Source organism: Podarcis raffonei, chromosome 10, assembly GCF_027172205.1.
Source record: "Podarcis raffonei isolate rPodRaf1 chromosome 10, rPodRaf1.pri, whole genome shotgun sequence".
NCBI lineage: Eukaryota > Metazoa > Chordata > Lepidosauria > Squamata > Lacertidae > Podarcis > Podarcis raffonei.
The window spans coordinates 43,297,977-43,324,275 of record NC_070611.1 but is presented as its reverse complement, the minus strand read 5'-3'; the positions used below and the strand labels follow the sequence as shown (position 1 = coordinate 43,324,275).

At 42.4% G+C, this 26,299-nt stretch overlaps 2 protein-coding genes and 1 long non-coding RNA gene across 12 annotated transcripts in view; 1 reads left to right on the top strand and 2 right to left on the bottom strand.

Moving 5' to 3' along the window:
* The window catches only part of LOC128421604 (solute carrier family 23 member 1-like), a 76,727-nt gene that overhangs the window by 32,160 nt on the left and 18,268 nt on the right, over positions 1-26,299 (bottom strand). For 2 of the 4 annotated variants that reach the window (XM_053404580.1, XM_053404583.1), the window contains exon 1: positions 12,582-12,799. The exons of 1 other annotated variant lie outside the window; for it this stretch is intronic. The gene's annotated coding sequence lies outside the window, so the exon portion shown is untranslated. Of the gene's footprint in view, positions 1-6,681; positions 6,800-12,581; positions 12,800-26,299 lie in introns of those variants that run through there. One more of the 4 variants, XM_053404581.1, reaches the window with a different exon arrangement.
* On the top strand, positions 17,063-20,207 carry LOC128421605 (uncharacterized). The gene is made up of 2 exons (XR_008332356.1): positions 17,063-17,614; positions 19,588-20,207. It is a non-coding gene; the product is annotated as an uncharacterized LOC128421605 (long non-coding RNA).
* Positions 24,657-26,299, bottom strand: part of CNOT4 (CCR4-NOT transcription complex subunit 4) — a 53,803-nt gene continuing 52,160 nt past the window's right edge. For all 7 annotated transcript variants that reach the window (XM_053404572.1, XM_053404574.1, XM_053404575.1 and 4 more), the window contains one exon: positions 24,657-26,029. In XM_053404572.1, coding sequence (XP_053260547.1) covers positions 25,728-26,029 — 302 coding nt within the window. In that variant the 3' untranslated portion in view covers positions 24,657-25,727. The remainder of the gene's footprint in view (positions 26,030-26,299) is intronic.

Here is a 26,299-nt window from a genome sequence, read left to right as displayed (position 1 = left end):
TCTAGCCTTTTCAGGTTTTTAAAAACTGCATTTTATTGATTTTCAAATATAACAAGCCTAAAAAGAACTACAACAGTGTAGATGCTGCTATCTTAATAAAGCAGCTTGCAAGCCTCCTTGGTGTTGACCATTGACAAAACTACTCAAATTAATATTCAAGTAACAAGAGTTCGCCTGGCAAGTCTGATCAAGAAGTTGTCCAGTTTGTGTGTATGCTAACTAGGTTCTAGGGGAAGCAGGACCTTGCCTGCTACTAGATGGATGGAGAATATGGGTGTGATAGACATGCCTTTGCTAACAATGGACTTTGCTGGGGCAACAGATTACACAAAACAAACTATAGAACTGATGATTACATAATTTCTATAGAAGTGGTTCAAGCCTGAAGAAACCACATGGATGCAGGTGGCAGAAATAATTGTAGAAACATTTTGCTGCTGCCTAGCATTGCAAACATTAACACACAACAATAACACACAACAAGTGTACAGCAGTTTTAGAACCAGTGTCATTGTATGTCAGCGCAGCGGTAGTACCTCTTGTGGGGAACATGTTGTGCTCCTTCTGGGGTAGTTTGTAAACTTTTGGTCCCCACCTTACATTCAGCCCTTACCTGTGGCTCCTAGAAGCTGTCTGCATGCAACATCGGCCATACCCTGGAAACTGGCTCCAGCTGGTTGGCTAAACCAGGTGAGTGTAGCCACTGGGACTGAAACTCTCTGTGAGTTAGGGATTTCCCCTGCATATGAAGACAGGCTCTGGTGGATATGAGACCAATAGTGGGTTCAATACTCAAGAAGCTGGTTTCTTCACATGCCGTAGAGGGAAGTGTGGGGCAGATGGGGCTCATCAACCTGGGAAGGTAGCCCATCTAGGAGAAGGAAAACTCTGATCCTAAACCTCTGCCGCCTTGCGGGATATCTTCAGGAGAAGAAAAGGCTAAGGAGTAAACCCTACAAAAATCTGGGGTACTAAGACAGTTGGATGGTGCCTTGTATGCCTCCTTATAGCAATTCCTGCAGCCAAGCTGGTGCCAAACATATCTCTCTGTTTTCTTTGGGCTGAGGGGGTGTTGTCAGCTGGGCAGCCCAGGACCCCCAGACTTGTGCCCCGAGAAGGTCACTTCAGTGCTCCTAACACAGCAGTTTACTTCACCCCAGAGGCGCACTCTATTGTTGAGAGAGAGAGAGAGAGAGATGCCAACAACAACATGGTCACAAATGAATTTCAGTTAGATGTGAGACTTCAGGCCTCTGACAGCTTCCCTGTTTTCCTGGCTTATATGTGTGTCTCTAAACACTCAGTCAATCTAGTTTCCCAATAGGTCACAAAAAAGAAGTTGAAGTTAAAGTTTAACAACATTTACAGACAATGTTGTAGCATAATGATCACAATTACGACAAAAAGCAGATCATTACTAATGATAAAAAAGATAACATTTCTCGTGCAAACAGTGAACAGGACAAATCATTATGATTATTCCAGTAAGGTGAATAAACTTAATGACCAAGACAAGATGATAATGACAACCTGGATAACAATCAGATAAGAACATGAAGAAGAATCAAAAGTTCATTTTAGAACTTAAAAGATTCTCCTTTGTAGTTTGCCAGGCCAAGACTGGTGTTAATTGCAGATTCTATTCCAGACAGATGAATCAGGAAGTCAGAGTGCTTACTGGACCAGTGTTTTCACCCTAATATACATCTTTTAAATATTTTATTTGGATTTTCAATTTTAAAAATAACAAAACCAAGCAATAACTCTGGTATAGAGGTTTTTTTTCATTTCCATTTGTCTATATAAGATACAGAGAGCAAGTTCAGATACTCAGTGCCACCTGGATCATGCTATTAACTAATTTCTAGACCTCTCAAGATAGCTTATTATTCATTTTTGATAGATGCACTCTCCACCTCTATTTACCAGTGCAAGAAATGAAAACCAAATCCATATGACATTATGCGATCTTATTATCTCTCTTACCCATCTGCTATGGCTAATGAGCTTCTTTGAGAGGCATCTATCAATTCTCCCACATCACCCTTTCCTTTCCAGCTTTTCCATCCTCACTGCTACCGAAAACAGCCTCACCTGTGCAACATGCTCCTCTCCCTTTGGTCAAACAAATATAGTAAAGCCATCAGAGGTTGAATTAATCTCTGATATTTCGCTCATGATTTCTTAAGTGCCTTGCAAACATGTTTGAACCTGAAAGCACATTAATCACTATCACATTAAAGTATCACATTAACCTTTGTGTCCTTCTGGAGGCATGAAGTCGAACTTCTGTAATGGGATGACCCCTCCCAAACCAGTTACACAACCTATAGAATCCCCTTCCTTTCCATCGACTAAATGGCCAGTATTTATCCCTTCCCACACAGACAGAAAATCAAGTTAAGGATGAAAGAGGAAATACTGGGGGAAGAAATTGTTGTTGTTTAGTCGTTTAGTTGTGTCCGACTCTTCGTGACCCCATGGACCAGAGCACGCCAGGCACTCCTGTCTTCCACTGCCTCCCACAGTTTGGTCAAACTCATGCTGGTTAGCTTCAAGAACACTATCCAACCATCTCGTCCTCTGTCATCCCCTTCTCCTTGTGCCCCCCATCTTTCCCAACACCAGGGTCTTTTCCAGGGAGTCTTCTCTTCTCATGAGGTGGCCAAAGTATTGGAGCCTCAGCTTCACGATCTGTCCTTCCAGTGAACACTCAGGGCTGATTTCCTTAAGAATGGATAGGTTTGATCTTCTTCATCTGAAACTGGGAAGTTAATTCTGCCTCAACTTGATTACGTCCACAGCAGTGACCCCATGTTTTACTATCTCCACTGCTTCATCAGAGTGGTCTTTAGTGCCTTTATCCTGTTTTCTTACTCCTCTCACTATGATGGCTCACCAGAGTCAGACTTACCTGATGAGTTGTCTGTCACAAGGAGGAAAATGACTCCAGATCCTTGCCAATTCCACAGAAACAGTCTCCAGTGAATTGCCCCTTATTTGGTTGCCTTTTGATACCAGGTCATTTATATTTTCCCACTATTTGAACCCTTTTCCTTTAGGAGCTTCTCAACTATGAAGCCATCTCAACAGAGTTAGCTATGCCCTTCCACTCTCGCCCCTAATATTGGTCGGCTAAAACTATGAATGTTCTAGGAAAATTACCCAGTCAGATAGTAAAGACATGACATAATTTGCAGCACCTGAAGGAGAAATAGACCTTAGCTTGGTGACATCATTATATGTGGGCATTATTTGGATCAGCCTGCAACAATTAAGTTTTTAGCTTTAACCTATTTTAGATTATTACATCAGTCACAGGTGTGAGCACTGGCCAAGTAAATACCATACTTTGTTTTGTATGTGTGGATGACATTTCCAACCAACTCTCTCTCTCTGCCTAAAAATAATGCTCTGGTGCTCATCTAATAACTATACTGGATTTTCACGAGGCTTGCCCAGCTTCAAATATGTGCTAAGTATTAGGTTGAACTTTAACATGGCCTTCCTAGTCTCTCTGGTCCAAAGTGTTTCCATGTGTTCTGAAACCAGTGCCATGTCATTCAAATGGCACCATTCATACACAAGAGGAAGATGTCAGCAGCCTTGGGGGAGTCGCAAGATTTACAGAAATACTATTATTATTATTATTATTATTATTATTATTATTATTATTATTATTATTATTAAAATAAAATTTAACAGGGGAAGGATCCCTAAAACAGCCCCATGAGGAGTGAGCATGCTCAGCTTGCATGGAATGCAGAATGACTATTAGAGAGGAAGAAACAGCAGTGGGGGGTGGCAGGGAATAGAATGGAGTAGCTAGAAACCTGAAGAAGAGCACTCCACACAACTAACATTTTGTTACAAGTCCAACTCATCTGTCCAATCTGATATATATTATTATATATTTATTTATACCCTGCCTTTTCCCCTGTTGGGACTCAAGGCAGCTTACAGCTAAAAACAAAGAATCGCTATAAACATTTTGAAAAAATTAGTACAGTTAAACTTCAATAGAATTAAAACTATACCTATATAAAATCTGTTTGTAATTATTTGTATGCTTTAATCTTCAGCCTACACCTTCTGTTGTTGACCCTCTACTGTTCTTGCTTGACTCTTCCAGCCCTTTCACAGCCACCCCACCTGCCTCTGGCCCATCAGATTCAGACTTCATGGCTGGCTGTCATAAACTAGATTTGAGTTTTGCAGCTTCTCTAGATTAATTCTCTTGCAGAGGAATAAAAGGTAATTCACCTGAGAGACACAAACATGGCAGACTGCCTTTTCCTTCCAAGAAAATGTTGTTCATTTGTGTGCACCCAACATTAGATTCAAAATCAACTGTTACATGCAAACAAAGAGTTCTTAAGTCACTCTGGAACTGATTTGATTTTAAATCAGTCTGATGCACTGTAGCTATAAAAAGGAACAGGATCTTCAGTACTAGGAAGAAGAGATGGACAAATACACACAGAGAGAGTTCCTTGCATTTTTATCTTCCACTTCATTTACATTATATCTGAACAAACACCTTGTGAGGTAGGTTAGTTATTGCCAGCAACAAGGCCAAAGTTAAATATTATTGCATAAATCAATCATGCACTGATAACTTTGCACCTGTGTGAAGTTGTGGTCACCCCACATAGAGAGATGAGTGAGTAATCCAGGGAATGGAACAGATTCTTTAGTCATATGGAATTTCACTCTAGAGAAAATTAAAGGTCACAAAAGGAATAGGAAAATGAATGAAAGAGCTAAGCATCACAATAGATGATCAAGTAGGTAAAAAAAACCTATTGGAACTGTTATAGGATATTTATAAAAAGAATAGATTAAAAATAGCATGGTATAAAATAGTTGCTGCAGTTTCCTTAACTTTCTGGCTACCTGAATGGTGCATTTGTAGACGTTTGCCCAGGGTCTTTTTATACTATATTTTCTTTAATAAAGTAGTAACAGTGCATTCACTGCTTTTGGTATTTACACCACTTCATATGCTATTATCTTATGCTCTTCCTCATTACCGCTTGCTCAGCCTCATTATTTAATTGTTCTTCCCATTTTATAGATGGGAAACAGAGTATATTGTGGTTTCTCCAGGATCATCTAATGTGTCATTAATACTAGACCAAAATTGTGAAACCAGGTCTACTGAATAGAAGGCAAAAACTTTATCCTCTAAGATACTGCGTCCTATCTCAGAATAAAATGGACGTCTTAGACAAAAGCCACTAGGTTTAATTTTCTTATACTCAATTTGCAGCTTTGACTCAAAATGATGGAACTGTATTAGAAAGTTGCCAATACTCTCTCATCCAAAAGAAAGTAAACGATGTAGTGCCACTGCACTTACTAGGAAGCACTTAATATTTCAAAGCACTCTTGCATCTGAAATTCCAAAACAAGAAGGTATACTTTTTTTAAAAGGATCACTAAAGTCTTAAGTGCATTATTTAACCAGTGCGATGTGCGAAACTTTTTGGTTTTTCTCTGTGGACTGAGTAATGAAAGCACAACCCTGCCAGTATCTGCTTGTGAAGAAAGCTTAATTAGCTGGAGTTCCTTTTTACTTTGGTGTTCTGTTTGACCATGTAAAGTGCATGGCACTTAGGAAGAACATCAGCAGACCATCTCATGTCAACATTGCATGTAATTCGGCAGGCTATACCATTAATCAAATGAGGGCAGGGTGAAGGCCTTTTTTAAAAATAAAAGAACCCCAAACAAACAAACCAGCAATTCATTACTTTTAATGCTTTCCCCCTAATATACCTATCAGCAGACCAACTGGTCCTAGAAAACAAAAATGCAGACTTGTGTAATGCTATACGCTGAATTAGCCAAGGATAAGGAAATCTGAAATCCTGCTTATGCTAATTCAAGTTGGTCCATAAGGAGATTTTACCTTGTTGCTGAGTTACCCCCACTTCCACCACTAATTCGTGAGTTAGCAGTCTAAAGGGGGGCTGCCACAGTGTGCTTCAAAGGTATCATGATGCTAATGCAGGTATATAAATAGTTCTTTTCTGGTCTGACTGCACACACACACACGCACACACACACACACACACACACACACACTGAAGTCCAGTCAAAGAAGTTCACTTCATAGAATCTGAAAAGCTAGTTATGTGCTACACTTGATCATGTTAACTTTGTGCTACCTTTGTGTTTTTCTGCTATGGGGTACTTTCATTACACTCCATTCCTAGTTTTAAGTAAAACTGCCTTGGATTCCTATTTTCCCACCCCCTTCTGCCTATCCCCATAGCTAGTTCTCAAAATTCTTTTGACCAAACTCAGGGAATGTAGCAAACAAACCAAAGCAAGCGGAAGGCAACTCTAACTTGGTACCTGCAACGCCAATCCTTTTATTCTCCTACTGGGTTTTGCTGCTAACTTGTCCCTCTGCCTGTTAGGCCAGACCCCAGAAGGTGCTATCGATCATCCTGGGTTTGTCACAATAGCTCAGCAACTTGACCTGCACCTCTACAGCAATAGGAGCCAGATTCCTCAAAGGGCTCTTTTGTCCTGCCTTAGTGCTACCTATTCCCACTACCTGTCGGTTCATGACAGACAAGCAGGCAGACAAGCTCCAGAGCTAGGGCTGAAGGATTATGCATTTCCTCTTGGGATGATCTATCTATCCGTCTACAAAGAGTTAAAGGGTACCTGAGCTTTTCAGACAGTTCTCTGCCCAGCTGTTCTTGGTCCACTGAGATGCGAGTCACAGAGGTAGCTGCTCTCCTCCAGGGCTTATGCTTTTTGGCGTCATTGAAACTGCTCTGGGCTGGAGCACAAGAATAAATTGAAGAGCTGCCAGGATGTCAACACCAGGCGATTTGTACGTGGGTGTAGGTGGCACCGATACAACAAAGGAGGGGACAAAAGGAAGAGGGGAGGTGGGAAAACACTATGGAAGATTAAAGAAGATTCTGGCTTGTTTACACATGGGATGGGCTGAGGAAGATATATCTATACTACTTAACCTGCAATAAAAGAGGGAAGCAGCTTGCTCCACATTTTTCTGTGGCTTGCCCATGTCACACATTCCATGCAAGTTAGGAGGCAGGCGTTCAGCTAAAGCAGGAAGGACCAGCAAAGTGAAATGGTCAAATGGAAGCAGCAGCACATATGAAACTGTTTCACACCAATGTAAGTAGGTGTGAATGTACGCTTCCCCTAATAATCCAGCTAGGAGAAGGACCCATTTTCACAGAGAGCACAGGCAGGAAAGGGTTAAAAAAATCCCCCATTTCTTCTTGAAAACATAGGAAGCTGCCTTGTACTGAGTCATCCCATTGGTCCATCTTGTTCAGTTTTGTCTACACTCCAGGCTTTCTGGTGAGGGTCTCTCTCAGTCCTACCTGGAGATGTTCTTGTTTAGTCATTCAGTCGTGTCTGACTCTTTGTGACCCCATGGACCAGAGCACGCCAGGCACTCCTGTCTTCCACTGCCTCCCGCAGTTTGGTCAAACTCATGCTGGTAGCTTCGAGAACACTATCCAACCATCTCGTCCTCTGTCGTCCCCTTCTCCTTGTGCCCTCCATCTTTCCCAACATGAGGGTCTTTTCCAGGGAGTCTTCTCTTCTCATGAGGTGGCCAAAGTATTGGAGCCTCAGCTTCAGGATCTGTCCTTCCAGTGAACACTCAGGGCTGATTTCCTTAAGAATGGATAGGTTTGATCTTCTTGCAGTCCATGGGACTCTCAAGAGTCTCCTCCAGCACCAGGGGATTAAACTTGGGACCTTCTACATGCAAGGCAAATGCTCTACCACCGGGCTACAACTCTTCCATTAATGCATCTTCACCTTCACTGCCTCTTCCCTCTCTCATCTGCTTGGCAGGGGGTTGGACTCGATGGCCCTTGTGGTCTCTTCCAACTCTATGATTCTATGATTCTATGATTCATCTACCGTCTTGCCTAGTTTGGCTTCCAGTCTGTACTGGTCCAGGATGGTGTGCTCTGCCAAAGGCTCCCACGACACTCTCTAGCAGGGGTCTTCCTCAAGTCCAGGCATTGCTCAAAATCACTTGGGTCCCACTTGGCTCTGCCACAAAGCTATGCTCCTTTCCCCCCTCTCTCTCCAGAAACAAAAGAGCACAAGTGAGCATTATAGGAAGGAACAGGTCTCTTACTGTGCGTGCTCCATGCTTGTCACCAAACAGCAGCAGAGCTTGCGGAAAGAGTGTTGAAGAGCAAAGGGCACACGGCCTCACGAGGACAGAAGAGTTGCTGGGTTGGATCTAATGTGAATTCTACTCAGGGTAGACCTCTTGAAATTAAAGGCCAGGGCTAACTTCAGTTCATTCATTTCAATGGGGCTACTCAGAGCAGAACTCAGTTAGATAAAACCCACTGGGGGAGAATGCTTGAATCAGGAAAAGTCTGTTAATGGAGTTACATCAAGCATAGCATTCTAACCAATAAGCAAAGACACCGCAGAATGGAGGAAGAGCAGCAATAACCAAATAAGCTTTTAGGAAAGGACGAGTGGGACATTCAACAAAAATGTTGCCAGGTGGAATGCTTCTGTTCAGCATTCCACTCATGACCTATTTATTCCCTTTTCTATGATACTCCAACTCTCTTCTCTCCACCTGCCCCACCCTGCAAATAGACATGGGAGCATTCTACAACCACCGAGCGTGCTCAGTCGTGACTGGGTTGTTTGAAGGGGTCTCACCTCCTTATACTTCCCCCCTAAAGTTTCTACTTCTTCTTCTGATCTTGGGACTGCTTCTCTCTTGGGCATTGAGGGCTACACAAGCAACGGCACTCACACCTGAACACAGAGAATATAGGCTTTCAAGAAAAGGATATGTGATGTCAAATGTGGAAATAGGGAGGGAAGCATTAGCTAGCAGGAAAGGGAAAGTATACTGGGAAAAGTTATGTAAGAGGCTAGGTTTGCTTCATTAGATACATCCATTTCATTTTATTTATTCTGTGATGGGGCCATCTAATAAATATACATGGATTAAAATAGTTTTAAAATATCTGTGGTTAAAACTAATCCAATTGTGATTGTTCAACTGGCTAGTTCACTTTCCTAATCCAGCCATACACATATTTTTTGCACTGTCATTCAGTTAAATTACATAAGATAGGTGGGAGGACTCTATAAAAGCTCTCCCTCCACTGCCACTGCCATTCCAAGCTTCGTATACAAGGCCACATTGCCCCGACTGAACCCACATCTCTGAGCCGCATTTTACTAGGCTCAGAGCTGACAAAACAGGGATCTAAAAGCAGATTGCCAGGCATGAGCCTTTTGAGTCTTAATTCCAAAATAACAAGCCTTTGTATTCTCTTGGCTGCTTTAAAATATTTCTAAAAGGGGGGAAATGCACGCTGATTATCCAATCAGCATTTTCAGCCTAAAATACTACAACTTCACAGACTAAAACAGTAACTGGAGTCACTCAATGTTAGCTGGGCTGATACTCTCTGAACATGTGATGCGACTCAGCCTTGGCTCTGCAGCACAGACATTAACTGAAACATGTGCTCTGTTTTCTGGCAACTTAAATGCCAGGGGACTTTTTCTCCCATAGCCTAGCTGGCAGTGAGATGCCATCAGCCGGTGAAATGATTTGGTGGCATTTCACTGCCAGTATTCACTTGCCTCGCCTAGTACAGTGAGGTGCCAAACAGCAACTTCCTCGTGTGCCATTGCTTCACATCTCTGACTGCTTCTCCCTTGGTCCTTGTTGTGTTCACATTTGACTAATCCCCAGAAAGCAAGGTATAAGCAAGCACAACAAGCACACATGACGGGCAGGTTGAAGCCGGAGCTTCTGTAAAGATTGGGCAACAGAAGGGAGTGAAACTCCCAAATTCTGATTACAGCCAGGGGCATCATCTGGTGGGCAGCAACACCCAGCAGACACGGGGGAGGAATTTTTAAAACCACATTTACACAGGGGTCACAAGTGCTGACTCATTTTGCTCAGATAGTTTGTGTCTCTGGCACTATAAATTAAGAAATAAGTGGGCTGTCCAAGGTTGCTGTTGTTGTTTTTGTTTAAAGTGGGATTATTATGGGTATAAAATGGCTTCACTCTGTGGCTCAGTTCAGACATGACCTAACTATTCAACATACTGTGGTATCTCTGGTTACGAACTTAATTCATTCTGGAGGTCCGTTCTTAACCTGAAACTGTTCTTAACCTGAGGTACCACTTTAGCTAATGGGGCCTCCCACTGCCGCTGTGCAGTCACCGTGCGATTTCTGTTCTCATCCTGAGGTAAAGTTCTTAACCCAAGGTACTACTTCTGGGTTAGCGGAGTCTGTAACCCAAAGTGTTTGTAACCCGAGGTACCACTGTACTTTGAAGTGCCTCCTGAGCTTTCTCTTTCCACCTGCAGGGACTTTGAAGTAGCCCATCAACAGTTGGCACTTAGCAGTGGACTGAACTTCCCCACCATTGGATTTCTATGTGAATTACTAATTGTTTCTAATCTTGCATCTGTATATACTTATTGGAATGTATAATTTTCATGCAATTTGGGTCCACTTTTATCTTCTTTGTAGGTGGTGCATTTCCTCTTTTTTTAGCAAATTCTAAGCCTATTTTCTCCTCCTCCCCATGGCCAAAAGTGAAAACCCAGTGGGAGCACCAAAGCAAGGCTTGGCAGAGAAACCGTCAGATCCACGGGGCTTAGAAAACAGCAATGCTTCATCTCAAAAATTAGAAAAACCGGTCCTCAATCCTGCCTGGAAGTTGCACTCTCCAACAAGCAAGGCCTCCTTACCAAACTACACACTCAGACACACACTACCGTGCCGTGTCCTAGAAGAAAGCAGATCCCAGTGCTAAACCCTTGATTCACTTTAAGCAAAAACTTCCTGGAATTGCTACTGTCTGCCTGTCATCCTTCCCATTAGCTTCAGGGCAGGGAGAATCCAACATTAGACTTCGCCCTGCTATGTGGAGGAAGAAGCAGCTTTTATAGTGCCCTTCATTTCCTTCTCCTTCTGCTGCCCCACCTCTGTGAATCATGGGGGAGCAAAGTCGTCAGCACGCTCATTGTGGCAGCCAGCTACAGCTTAGAACAGGAGACTCCACTCCATCACAGCCAGAAGTTATGCATGTAAGGAAGAGCCCTAGAAAAAGAGGATAATAGAATCGTAGAATTGGAAGGGACCTCGAGAGTAACCTAGTCCAACCCCCGCTCCCGCGGCTGATGAAGGATACTCATTGCTACTGCACCCCTGAAATGTCAGGGGGCCCATCCAGTCTTCACTTTAAAACCTCTAACAAAAATAGAGTCCAATGCATCCTGAGGCCGTCTGTCCCACTGTCAAACAGGCTTGAGCTGCCAGGAAGTTCTTCCTAATGCTAAGCTGAAATCCACTTGCAATTTGAACCCACTGATTCAGGCCCTACCCTGTGGAGCAACAGAATGCAATAGCAATGGCTTCTTCACCTGGCTGGTTTCTAGCACACCCAAACATGCTTAGCATGGCAACCTGGCTATTTGTCAGAAGAGCATCCCTCTCTCTCTCTATCTCACACACACACACACACACACACACACATTTATGCTCACTGAAATTTTTGAGAATGAACAAAAACACAAGAGAACAAACAAACAAATGGTCGTGCATGATACACTGACAGAGAAAGGAAAGAAGCAAAGTGAATACTTGCAGAAAGGCCATCCATTTGCCTCCCTGCAATCCACAGTGAAGTAATTATAGTTATGGCATTAACACTCCTTATATGCAGAGAAGTCATTACAGATGATTTATCTTGAATAAGAGCACCAGCACTATTTAGCATGTATAAGAGGCCTCCCAAATGTTTTGCATGCACACTGTATTCATCTTTACTTTTATTAGCCCTGGTTTCCCCATAGGAGAAACTGGTCACTGAGCCAACACTGGAACAGGACATCATTGTATTTTATCTTTGGGGGGGGGGGAGCATGCAAGAAAAAATGAATGTACATGCATGGTGAGGGCAGAGGAAGACAATTCAAAGAGATATTTGTGTGTGTGTGTGTGTGTGTGTGTGTGTGTGAGAGAGAGAGAGAGAGAGAGAGAGAGGTACCTCGGGTTACATATGCTTCAGGTTACATACACTTCGTGTTACAGACTCCGCTAACCCAGAAATATTACCTCGGGTTAAGAACTTTGCTTCAGGATGAGAACAAAAATCGTGTTCCGGCAGCACGGTGGCAGCAGGAGGCCCCATTAGCCCATTAGCTAAAGTGGTGCTTCAGGTTAAGAACGGTTTCAGGTTAAGAACGGACCTCCGGAACGAATTAAGTACTTAACCCAAGGTACCACTGTAGGTTCCTTCAGTCTTGTAAGATTTGGTGAAATGGCAGCTGGTCTCTGGGGAACAAACAGGCTTTCCTCCTCAAGGCTTAAAGACCTCAAATCCAGCTTACTGCTGCCAGGTCAGATTTTGAGTGAAGAAGGGGAAAACATGCACACATACATTCAATATTATTGGGAGAACTCCAGGATGCCACAGCAAAGCCTCAAGATATGAAGAAGCAACCATCCCAGGAACATGCAGCCCTCTGCCTACTAGCCTGGAGTTGCCTAGAGTTTACCTTGAGTGAAGCTCTGGAATCCTTGACCACTATCCCTGCAGAGGAAGCTGGTGTAAAGAAATTTCTTAGAGATGCTGGAAATGGGACCATTGTTCAAGGCAACCTTTCAGGTACTCTGAAACGTCTTGTGTTTAAGTGTGTGTTTGTGTCCTCAGATCTTCAGCCAAAAGTCACATCTTGTGTGTCTAATACACACAACTTGCTATTGAAAGGGTATTCTTCCTACCATTGCTCAAGGGGCATATACTAGGTCACTCATTACTTGCCCCTTAGCATCCCGGTTTAACCACTCGGTCATATTAACTGCTACAAAAACCACAACGTTAACTCTTAAGCGTCACTGAGGATCAAAGCTATGGATTTTTTTCTCACAGACTCAATGCACACATATACCGTAAGTGGTATGAAGAATTTAACCTACTTTAGTGCATATAAATGTTGAGGGATGTGGTGGCAATTATTCTGTGCTAGTAAATGTCAAGTACAAGTGTGTCGTTTTGTAAGCATGGTGCAAATTCACTAGGAAGCACACTATGGCATCTTCAACTAACCTGTTGGAACAGGCAGAACTACCACATATGTTCTAGATGTTCTTTGAATCTCCTCTTTTTTGAGCAAAAATATTTCTTTTATACCATGCAAAAATCAGTGCATCATTACATCTTCTCCCCTCCTGGGGGTGGGGATATTGGTAGTTTGATAAACTTTTCAGGAGGAGCAGAGCTGGTACCAAGGGGATAACATTATCTTAGGAGGAAAACTTAGGATTCGTGATTTCAGTTGTTTTCTCTGTAAGGCAATTGCAGGGAAAGGGGGCACTTGGTGGGGAACTGGTGAACAGGTCCCTCTCTCCCCCCTGCACTATACATACTATGTTTATTTATTTATAAACTGTTTATTGAAGTGTTTTTGAAGGATTTTTAAAGATCAGCAAAGTATAATAGAATGGCATAACAAACTATAAAGGAGTAGGCACGAATATGTTGTCCCCATTAGAATGAAATCAATGCACAATGTGGAAACATGTCCAGTCCAAAATTGATGCACCCTTTGATTGTTGCTTCTGAGGGAATCCACTGCTATCCCGTTCCGTTGGCATGTCCACAGAAGAAAGCGCTCCATACTTAAATTGGGTAAGCATTATGTGTATGTACATGTAATGGCATGGCATGGCAGGAATGCATGGGAACATTAGGAAAGATGGTGGCTGAAACTTGGTTGAGTAATCATTGGCAGCTACAGGAGCTCAGGAAAGGGAGCAAGTATGGGGATCAGATTGGCTTGTTGGGTTATTTGAAGAACAGTGCATTCGGCAAGAATAATATTTGTGGCAGGGAGTCGCAAGGGTGGTGGCTGATGAATTCAGCAGCCAACTACCAGGTGTTTCCAGAGCTACGCCCTTACATTTTGAGGTCCAGCTTCAAGAGCTATTTTACCACTCCAGTGATTCAAAGCAGTTTGATCAGTTGCAAGGGCCCCACATCCTCTCCTACACCTTTTCCAGACTTGGAGAGAGGAAGGGGCAGGGCTGGGCCCTCATCCAAGAACACGTATCTTTGGGTTTTGGGTAGACCATGAAAACCAAGTTCCTTTTCTACAACCAACAAAGTTGGATCCAGTCCAATAGGCTTTCGGCAGGACATTTATTTAAGCATTTGTCCAGCGTATTATGGCGTGTATAGAATGAAGCTCCCTCTGCTGGTTAAGAAACAGAGTCCATATGGATTTGCCATATGGATTAGGAGTATTAGAGCAGCACCACACTGCTCTTGGCTTCCTATCCCACCTTTATGGGCATAATAAATCCCACTAAGTACAGTAGGACTTCCTTCTGAGAAAATATACATAGTCCTTGTTGGTTATATGTTCCCCATGAGACAGCTATATAAATGTACAACCATCAAAATATATCATTCACGTGCTTACCCTTTTCCTGAATACTATGCATGTATGCTCTAATAGACTCAGTCACTGCGCCAATGTAACACCTCTGGTTCCTCCCTGTAGTTTGTTTGTAGTACTCACAGAGAAGGGTCTCATATTAACCAAACCCATCACATCTCTGGTAGAATGAGGTATTTGCAAAGGATATATATATGTGTGTGTATATATATATATATATAGAGAGAGAGAGAGAGAGAGAGAGAGTGAGAGTGAGAGTGAGAGTGTGAGTGAGTCATGGCAAAAATGTTGTGCTCCATTTTCTGTCATGGATGCTTTAGCTGAGAATCGTGTATTCCAGGGGGTTGTACTAAATGACTCTTGAGGTCCTTTCCAACTCTACAATTCTATAATAATAATAATAATAATAATAATAATAATAATGATTTATTTATTCTTTATACTCCGCCTATCTGGCTGAGTTTCCCCAGCCACTCTGGGCAGCTTCCAATCAAGTGTTAAAAACAATACAGCATTAAATATTAAAAACTTCCCTAAACAGGGCTGCATTCAGATGTCTTTTAAAAATATAATAGCTGCTTATTTCCTTCACATCTGAAGGGAGGGCGTTCCACAGGGCTGGTGCCACTACCAAGAAGGCCCTCTGTCTGGTTCCCTGTAACCTCACTTCTTGCAATGAGGGAACCGCCAGAAGGCCCTCAGTGCTGGACCTCAGCATCCGGGCTGAATGATGGGGGTGGAGACGCTCCTTCAGGTATACAGGACCGAGGCCATTTAGGGCTTTAAAGGTCAGCACCAACACCTTGAATTGTGCTCGGAAACGTACTGGGAGCCAATGCAGATCTCTCAGGACTGGTGTTATGTGATTTCAGCAGCCTTAAAACACTAAGGGCAGTATTCAAATATATATTTTTCTGCACTAGCACAAGATTCCCCGCTCTCCTTCCTCTGCACACACTCTCCACTCAGTGGCAGAGCATCATTTTCCAGCATGGGGGGGGGGCGGAGAGCAGGCGGGGGAGTGGCTGGTGTGCATCCCGGGGGTGTGGTGCGCCGCCTGCAGGGGCGTGACGCCCAGTGCGGGGGGGGGGCAGCCGCAATAGCACCCCACCGGGATTGCGCTGCCGGGAATGGTGCGCTCCCCCCGCACCCCTCTTCCTCCGCCAGTGTCTGCACCGTCCTCAAATCTTCTCCAGGGGGGTTGGGGGAATACCCATAAAAGGTTTGGCAGGGGGAAGGAAAGGGGGAGAATGTTCCTTTGTGCAAGGAGAAAACTTTGCACTGGTGGAATGTTCACTTTAGTGCTGTGTTGAATATGACCGTAAGCCTGGGAGAATTCTAGATTCTGTTGTAGTTCCATTGCTACTCTCAATCACTGGTTCTTTTTCTCTTGCATTGCAAAGTGTTACACCATGAGAGGGGTGCATTTTATCGTATATTTCTCCTGCATCAAACTTCTTCTGAGTTACTGAGCAAATTACTAAGCTAGTGCTGCCATCTGCAGGCCAAGGGGTCAAATCAAAAAGCTTCTCTAATTTGAAGATGGGTTAGCAGGGGCTGATGGGAAACGTGGCCAAAACAGCAGGTAGGCACTAGGCAGGTGAAGGCAGGGCCAGGTGGTAGACAATTCGGCTTTATGTTGTTGTTTCCTGTACCACAAGAGGAGCAAACCAAAAGCCACAGACTCCAAACTATAATCCCCGCATTGAGAGTATGAAAATCACCCCCCCCATACATACGTGAATGCAGAATGACTAAACATCAGGAAGAACTTTCTGACAGTAAGAGCTGTTTAACCGTGAAACAGACTCCCTCAGAGTATGGTGGACTCACTTTCATTGGAGGTTTTAAGCAGAGGTTGGATGGACATCTGTCAGGGATGCATTAGTTGAGATTCCTGCATTGCAGAAGGTTGGGTTTGATGACTCTTGAGATCCCTTCCAACTCTACGATTCTATGACAGAAATGGTGTAAAAGTGAAGGACTGGAATATGCTGTTGCCTAAGCACACAGCGTCAACTACTTGCTGTCAGACAAGGTATAGATTTAAAGACTGCTTTTGTGTTTTTACTACATTTCATAAATTGGGGGTCTCCAAATACTTTCTCATTTGCGGATAGAACTCATAGCAAGGCCTGAAGGAAGCCATTTCCCACCTAAAGGGAAAACATGGGGGTGTTTGTTTGTTTGTTTGTTTGTTTGTTTGTTTGTTCAACAACTCAGTTGTTTACACCCACCAATCTGTCACTTCTTTCTAATTAATTGTAATTTTTTTTGGCATCTGCATTGCCTGCGTGTGTTCAAATTCTACGGGGCAGAAAAATCTTACTAGTCGTTTTGTGAAAGCAAACACTAAAGTAGTATTGAAAAAGGGCACCAGGGACCTTCTTCAACAGCACACGTTGCCATATTGTTAAATCAGCCCTGCTGTAGTAGATGATTGCACAAGCTTCCTCTGGTTTAGTAGAAGCGATAAAAATATACCACATATCCCAAATAGACTTTTTTATTTTAGATGTACCACTGGGGGGAGGCATCCATTTGGAAAAAACCCGGACTAGCAAGATTTTCCAAACGAAACTCCACTTTGAAAGAACCGATTAAATGTCCCACCACAAAGACCCCTCTTAGGAGCTTAATGTTGTTAAATAGACTCTGAAGCCTGATCACATCATAGCAAAGGGAAGCAAACCTTTTGTTTTCATTTATTCACTCTTCTGGAAAGGACATTTTAACAAGAAGAACATTTCAGTGATGGTATTGATATCCAACTGAAGGAAAGGGCTAGAATCCGCAGGACAGGCACCTGAAAGAACAGGATGCTGGACTAAACGGGCCACTGGCCTGATCCAGTAACCTCTCCTGTCCTGAAATATATGTTGCCATTGTAAACGTAGTGAATACCTTGATAAACTAGAACAAATGTAGCACATTTTCTCATATTCCAGGCAACGACCGAGAAGGAAATTCAAAGTTGGGAGAGGAAACTCTGCTAAACAGGAGATTGGGAAGAGCAGGACTCGCTTTGGGAAAATGAAGCACAATCGCAGGCTTCAATATCGCACCTCTGCCCTCTACAGTTGCGCATACCCTGGGGCTCTGGCAGGATGCAGTAACCAGGGATTCCAAAGGTATTCCATGCCTGTACCCTGCAGTCAATTCTTCCCCTTAGGGTGGCTGTGGGCTCCACTTACAGACCACGGCTGTCTATTTGGAGGGCTGGCAGTGAACCATCTGTTGGGCTGTCTGGTCTCAACCTGGTTTAAGAATGAAGAACCATAAGAAGGGAGAACAGGATCCAGCCCCTACACAGCAGTGCGCAAACAGGTCGCCTAGCCAGTTCTTTCCTAGTATGGTGAGCTGGAGTATGCAAACATTTTGTGCAAACATCGGCTGACTTTTGTGGGAGTGCATTTCATTTTAGTGGGGGGTGGGATGTGATGGTCAAGTGTTTACCCTATCTTGCCTAGAAGCTTCCACTGCATTAGTGAAACTGCTCTGCATGTTGAAAGCTACTATCACCAATTAATGCTGTACTCACTCCCCTTCCTTTAACCAATCCTAATAGAGTCCATCCTAGGTCTACTAAGGACTCCTTCACACAGCCCAGGCCTGTCTCTACTGTATTTTCTCAAGTAGACAAGTTTAAACTATCTGACCTGCTGAAGTTTTTCAAACCTTGTATTATATTACCATATTGATGTAGAAAAGAAGTGCCAATTAAAATTTCAGAAAACAATCTTGGGCAGTTGTTCATTCTAGAGATTGACCGTGAAGGAATCAAGTGATAGGATTAAGATCTTGAAAGTAGGTCTTTGTCCAATATTTAAGATCCTTCCATGGGAGATATCAATGAGAATATCATTTCTTTAATTCTATTCCAAATTATCAGAAGGGCTATAGTAAGTTATGCCTTTGTGCCTTTCTTTTCTCCAGACCATGGTTGGTATATTAACTCAAAGAAAATTCTTCTTCTGTCTAAATCCAAGTGACTGTTCTTGCCTTATCCAAGAAATCATTGCTTAAAAGGATGGGTTGTTTGGTAACTAGTCCACAGCTGGAGCACTGCTAGCTGAAACAACTCTTTAATGTTTGACATAAGTCAGTGCATGCTAAACTGTAACCAGATTTGTTAAATATTTCAGGGTTGTTTAAAAAAAAGAGAAATCTTTCCTTGCATATAGACACAGAAAGACAGATAGACAAGTTTTGTCTCAGTCTTGCCCAGAAGATAAAGAGGAGCATATTGGCTTAAACCTTCTGTGACTGCTGAAGGCTCCTCAGCTATCATAACCCTCAAATTATATTGTAGAAGGCTACTTTTCTTGTAATTTCACCTATTCACTGTTCAGCTGTATTGCGAGGGACCTATTATACAGAAGGGTGCCCTCAGGAGGATTTGAGAGTGCCTGGCACAATAGCCAGGAAATCTTATGGGAACAGTGTTGATCCCTGTTTACCCGCAGCACACAGACCAACAATATCAACAAATGGGGCACAGCTAATGTTATATAAAATCAGTTAAATCATGCCAAGCTCCGAATACTAAAGGCACTTCCTATTTTGAGCTACATAGCTGGAAAAGCAGCTATCTGGTATAAGGCATGGCTTGATCCTCTTCTCTGTAGGTCTTAACCAATGTTTTGAATACATAGGAGGGATTCACCAGATGAGAGTAAGGGGATCCTTCCAGATGTTGTAGGACTCCAACTCCCACCAGCCACAGCTGGTACAGCCAAGGGCGAGGGATGATGAAAGGTAAAGTCCAAGCATCTGGAGGACCAAAGCACAGTGCTGAGAACACCAAGCTGGCAGGTTCAGTTCTCATATGGGACAGATGCATATTCCTGCATTGCAGGACTAGATGATACACAGGGTCCTTCCAACTCTACAGTTCTATGATCCACACAGCAGGTGATTCAAATGTCCTTCTAAGCAGCAAATGACACTTTCACAGACTGGGGAGAGTGAAATTCATAATGTCACAAAAGCATGATCATTATGTTCCAGTGGCCCTTTAGTCCTAGAACATTTTGTTCAGAGTGATTTTGATTACTGCCCAACACCTCTCACCATCTCTTTTACTGTGTTCCATTTCTAATAGGAGCCAGGAGAATCTGCAGAAATGGGCACCGCAAAGCTTATGCTCCGAAATCCACATCTTCCCACAGGTTGTTCTGAAGCCAGGAACTGCCCCATCTGCCTCCATGTTCGTTCATTTGCTTCAGAAACCAGGAGACGGCCCCTTGAACGTGAAACCTTGCCATCGCAATCTCCCCCAAGCCTTGCCTTCCGTTTATTATAGAAGATCTGAAGGACTGAACCCTTTGAATAAGACAGCACTTTGGAATCCAAGATAAATCGCTTTGTAATGAACCAAGAGCAATGCACTCATGTGGGAACTGACTTCTTGCTCTTTTATGGCATACATAGCCCATTTATGAAACCTGTCATTATCGGTCAGTTTATGTAAAATACAGTAGAGAAAACATGTATAATCTGAAGCATGCAACCCTATGATATAGGCTGCTTGTTCAAAACTGAAACATACTACTGAAAATGTACCATCTACTCGGGTAACAGTGGGAGCTCTAAAAAGGAAAAGTGAGTTTTAACATTTATTTTATTTCAAGGCATAGGTTCATAGCCCTATTATTTAGTAAAGTGTTTCTTCTGTAGCCAGGTGGACAACTTGACAGAATAAAGCCACAACCTTTTATGTCATCTCTAGTCTTATTCACTGAGGAAGTAGGAAACAGATTGAATGTTATTTCTCAACAGAATACATGACTAGATCTACAGAATTCCTACACAATCAAAGTGATTTATTGAGAAGTAATACCACGGGGCAGTATGCAACTAAATACTTCTCCTAGTGCAAGCACCTCTGGCTGGGCAATGGAAGTTCATCTTCTTCTCCTTCCCCTGTGTACCCCCTAAATATGTACATGGTACCTCAGAAGTTGAATGGAATCTGTTCCAGAACTCCATTCGACTTCCAAAACATTCGAAAAACAAGGTGCGGCTTCCGATTGGCTGCAGGAAGCTCCTGCAGCCAATCGGAAGCCGCATCGAACGTTTGGGTTCCAAAGAACATTTGCAAACCGGAAGACTCATTTCCAGGTTTGTGGCGTTCGGGAGCCAAAACAGACGACTCGCAAGGCATTTGGGATCCAAGGTACGACTGTACTGGAGCCACAAGGGGCAGATGGAGATGGAAGAGGGGCAATTCTGTTGCATAGTTAAAAGTGCTTGAGCTAGCTGCCCTGTTTAGTTTGATACCACCCGATGGTTTAGTAATACTGGTGATTGCAAGCCATATGACAAATATAAGATGTCTCCAAGTTCAGACATATTCATTCTGAGATCTGTGACCAGCAACAGGTAAGTGGCATTATTACGCCTCAGTTGTTAGTTTCTCTTGATGTCTGGCTTGTCATAAGTCCCTTACATTATGCTGAGATTATGTTGTCTCACCTGGCGCATACAAGTGAGACCACTCCTAGGGATCCTGACAACATTGCTGCAGATATGCATCAGCATCTGGGCTGCCCCACAGAATTGCCACCACCAAGGGAACTCTAGCTGAAACTGATAAGTACTTTATCTTCTGCCTCCCTCCTCCCAAAAATGAATGTAGGAAGCTGGGGCTCAAGGGTGCTACAAGGGAACTGCACATACCAAGATGCTGCCGAACCTTGTAATTCCATACTCCCATAAAATGGGGCATGTCATTGATTTCCTCTCCCCACCCTCAGCAAAACAACATAACAAGCCAAGTAAACCATAAAAAGAAACCAGGGAGGGGTGTCTACAAATTTGCACAAAACCAGATAGCTGTGTTGGTCTATTGGAGGCAAAACCAAAAGACACAGAAGCTACCTTATTTAGGATCAACCAAAACTCACAGGCAGTTTTTCAAGTTCTTCAGATCTCTTATTCAGGTGGGAATTTTAAATAAAAGGTGACAGGGTGGGGAGGAGAAAATGTAGGGCAAATTGTTAAGGCCCAAAGTCATAAGATGGGGACAGGAAAAGATGCACAGACAGATTAGTTTCTGCTATGTATTGATTCAGGCTGCACCAAGGACAACTGGGAGAAAGTGGTAGTAATGACTGTTGCCCAATGACATTTCACTAAAAGCAGAAACGTAACTGGTATAAGAATTAGTGTGATACCTTGCTACATCCTCAAGGAAAGTCCCTATTGAGATCATCTGCTAAAGAAGGGGTGGGGACATTATCACCCTCTAGATGTTGGTGAACAACAACTCCCATCATCCCTGAGACTTTATATACTGCTTAATCATTAGCATTCCTAAGCAGTGCACATGAAAATGAACCATACACAAAACAAATTCAACCAGCAAAAACCTGAACACTTATGATGCCCGCTGTAAAAAGAAAGTCTTTGTTACATGGCTGAAGTTCAGTAAGGAGTGTGTCTTTCTAATCTCAGTAGGGAGAGGCTACCAAAGGCTTGCACTGACAACGCTCAATGTTTGCTGTGCTGTGCTTACTGGGGCTAAATGGAGTTTTAGTTCAACAACATTAGGAGGGCCAAAAGTATCCCACTCCTGAACTAGAGATCACTTAAAACCAGAGATGGTAATAATGGTAACATATTTATATTCAAGATGATGGATCTGATAGGGTACATTTGCTACAGTTAGAAAAATTGCATTTGAGACACACAGTCCAAGACATCCCTATTGCTGGAGAATACAGCACCTCACTAGCAGCAAGCTCAGAGCAAGTTTAAACACAGAGAGAATCCAGGCGTGTGGAGAGCCTTCCTTTCACACACTTCGACTGGCAGGGGAGAAGGTGATTTTCAACAGCAGCTAGGAACTTATCTACATTTGCAGAATGCAAGCTATATACAACACACGAAGCAACCTTGGGTGAGGAGTCACATCTACACAAAGTGACTAAGCATTTGCCTTAGGAAGCAAAAATTATCTACGATGCAGCTGAACAGGTCTCTGCATTTCAACCCTTTCAGACACAGAATTTGAAATTCTGAAATTCACATCATATTAATGCAATAGAATGTTTATCATTTATGTTAATGCATTTTACTTGGTTACTTTTTAATCTCTGGGCCCAGAAAACAACTCATACCAAACCATGCATTGCGAGCAACAAGTGGAATTGTAGGACTTGGTTAAATACCTATATTTTCCAGAGTGATGTAGAATCCATTCATCATCTACTGGATGTACCACCATCTTTCTATAATTGTTTGGAAGAGAATGTAATCTGAACAGGAGAACTGAAAGGGGCGTCATCCATTCCTTTCAAATCTATATATAGATATGCATCAAAGTCGGAGGAGAAAATGTACATCCTAAATTTAGGCATAAAGCAATAAACAAAAGCAGGGGCCAAAAAATAATAATTCTGGTAATACCGAGCAAGTCAATTGCTGTGTAGATCAACTGCAGCTAAACAAACATGAAAGTTGTTATACACAGTATATATCAAATGCTTATGCATTCATTATGCAAGGATTTTCTATTAAACTCTATTGTCAGTGCTAGTTCATTAGTAATCTAAGATTACATGGCTTTTTCTAAACATCTTCAGTGGCTCTATGGCTGCAAGGCACAAGTGACCATACTGGATAAAATGTTTTGGAACTCATGTAAAGAAAACTTGTTTTGAATATCCAGTATATTTGCTAATTTTATAGATAGTAGCTTATATCAAAGCTTGAATAGGAAAGACTCTGTATGTGCAGATGCACACACACAAATTCTAAGTGCCCAAATGCTTCACACATTCTCAGTAGCCTTTACAACAGGCTGAGAACTTTGAGTATTATCCCCATTATAGAAGATGGAACCAGATGCTAATGCCTAACAGCTTGTTTTAAGTCCACACAAAGTGTTTCGTGGCTGAAAGTCTGATCTGAACCAGAGACTTTCTTTAACTTGTGGCCTGTGCTATTCAACACTGTACATGCACAGAGATAGAATACTGTATTCAAGAAAAATGTTCATAAAAATGAATGTCACTACAAAAGTTAGACCTCCTGTATATAAATTGTGTAGTCCAAATTAAAAATGTAAACTACAGAAATGCCTGGGTTTTAAATGTTAAATTTTCCCGAAAAGGCACACAATATGCAAATCTTATTTTCACACGGTAAGTACATACCAACTTTAAACTTTGCCATAACTAGAGGTAGCCCTCATCTTTGAGGTGGATAATGGTGGCATGCCCTATAGAGCTCTAACTATGCTCTATAGGGCATGCCATCTTGATATAAAACAATATATTCCTCATAACAGAAAGGCTGGGCTGACTCCAAGGTAAGATTTCAGTCTTTAGTGAGAATTAAGTGGGTGCCAAAATGCAAGATGCATATTTTTAGGTAGGATTATCAGACACAAATGCAATCTCACTTTAGAATCTATGGATTAAAACAATACATAAAACTGCTTCACTCTTGCTTTCTCCTGGGGTGAAACTGGAAGCATAAAACATGGTTTATTTGGCCTTGGAACAAGCTATATAGATGTCCTTGTGCTGCCTTCAAGCCCTTCCCTTCCATCCTGCTTTCAGGGTTTGGAGAGAACCCTTTAAACAGAATTTCCTGGTTCAGACATCATGAGAAGTTGTGGTTTAAGCAGCCTCAGACCAGGATTATGTCTGAACCAGGCTGCTGTGATGGAAGGCATTATTTTATTGTTTACAGCACAAAGGGCACACTGATTTTCTGAGCTCAAATAACCAGAAATTGAACTTTCTCCTTAATATATTAACCCTATTTCTCAGTGTATTTTAAATGCAGTTCCATGTAATAATCAACAGTCAACAGCGTGCGAAAACTGGGAATATACAGAACACTGGCCACAATCTAGTATTTTTGGTCTATGTAAGCCCCCATATGCAATATGCAATATACACTAAACAATTTTGTAATCCCCTTTGGAAATTCCCCTAAATTTAAAAACTCTGGAGACAGCATTGCCAAAAAGCAGGATGTTAACTGAGTAAAATACATTAAAGCTGGGCAGGATAGGGCACAGAAAAGCTAACGTTGGCACTAGGGCAGAGAGGGCAACAGTCCAATGGGGCATGCACAGAGAGCATGTTTTCTGCCAAACCCATCACATGAACTGACAAAAATGAGCACAAAATCAAAGAAGGAGAACTCACAAAAAGCTGTCATCAAGTTTTCTGTTTTATTTAAGATTTTAGTTTTAATTCTGAAGAAAGAGGTACATTTCCTTGTTTTTAGTTTTAGAGTCAGGTTATAACCATGTTTTAATTTTATCTGTTTCTCTTTTCCTGTCTTTCAATACTGCACAAACGTCCAGAAACTACAAGGTTAAGTAAAAGCTGCAGGCAGAGGTCGTCAAAGGTTGCGCTCCTGATGGTGATCATGTGGCCCCAATGCAGTGCTATCCCAGAGTGCCTTAAATCAGGTGATTTTTTTAAAAAAAAAGAAAAGAAAAAAAAGAAAGAGAGACTGACAAGGAGACAGAAAGACTGAAGTAAATATCACTCGTGTTTCAGCTGCTTATAATTATACCATGTATATGCTAGGTATTAAATCTGTGAATATTTTTAAAACATTACGTTTACTTGAAATCTAAAGCCAAAATTTTAAAAAATCCCTCTGTTAAACCACTTCTTAGGAACAAGGCAACATGTCAGTTTATTTCAACAGGCAAACTGTCCTTCAACCCACTTCATGACAAATCTTACTGACAATACTGTCCTACCCTCCCAATCAGGGGGTGGGGGGCTATCTCCCTGCATACTGACACACAGAATGCAAAATAAATGCCAGGCCACTGGTTTTTTCCCCTATACCTTGAATCTCTCATTTATATTAAACTGCTTTTACATCGCTGCATTTGATTCTGAATTTTATATTATTTCCCCCTACTTGACATTTTCTGCTAGGCTAACGTAATTCCGTGCAAAAGATTTATGAAAATAATATTTTCCTTTTTATGCACTTTTGATTTCTCTCTCTCTTTTTTCTTTGTGTGTTTAAAGAAAATTCATCAGTGTGTTTCAAACACTGGCTTAGCAGAATCTTAAAATAAAATTAAAAAAAGAGATATGGTTATGACCCTGTGATTGCATTGCATTTGGAGGCTGGTGGGGAAGAGTTTTGATCAGGAACTGGATTCTTCAGAAAGAAAGATGTGGAGGAGGGACCATGGGTGGGTGTAGGAAGTCTGGGTGGGGCAATTCCTGCATTTCTAATGTTTTTGAACTTTTCCTAATGACGATCCAGCGCTGAGCTCTGTAGTAGATCTGTGGGGGTTTTACTGGGGGGTCTGAAAGCTGTCTGGAAGCCTGGGGGAGGAGAGTGAAAACTGGCGGGGTTTGAAGGTGGGGAGTAAGGATTCCAACTGGCTCTGTGCAGAGGAATCTGTGTGCTGAAGGGGTTACTGTGGGGGGTCTGTGTCGGGGCAGCACTGGGGCCATCCATCTCTGTGAGAGCCTGAAGAGATTTTAGCCAGTGTGGTGGATTGTCGTCTTGAAGGGTGTCTAAACTGTTTCCAGCGGAGGCTGGGATACCTAGGAAGAAGAGAAAACATAGGAGGAGAAAGAGGTTAAGTCAGAGCAAGCAAGAACTTCAAATGTGAAGTAGGTCAGCTTAAACCTAACCAATGGCAATGGTAAGAAAACATTATTAGTTTGTACCAAGGACTGTTATAACCGTGTTCCAGACAAAACAGTAGTTGAGCTTTCACAAGAAACATTTGCCCCTTGGAGAACTTTTCACACTTTCTACAACATTCGTCCAGAGATTTATTCACAATCTGGCTCTACCAGATACCATATGCA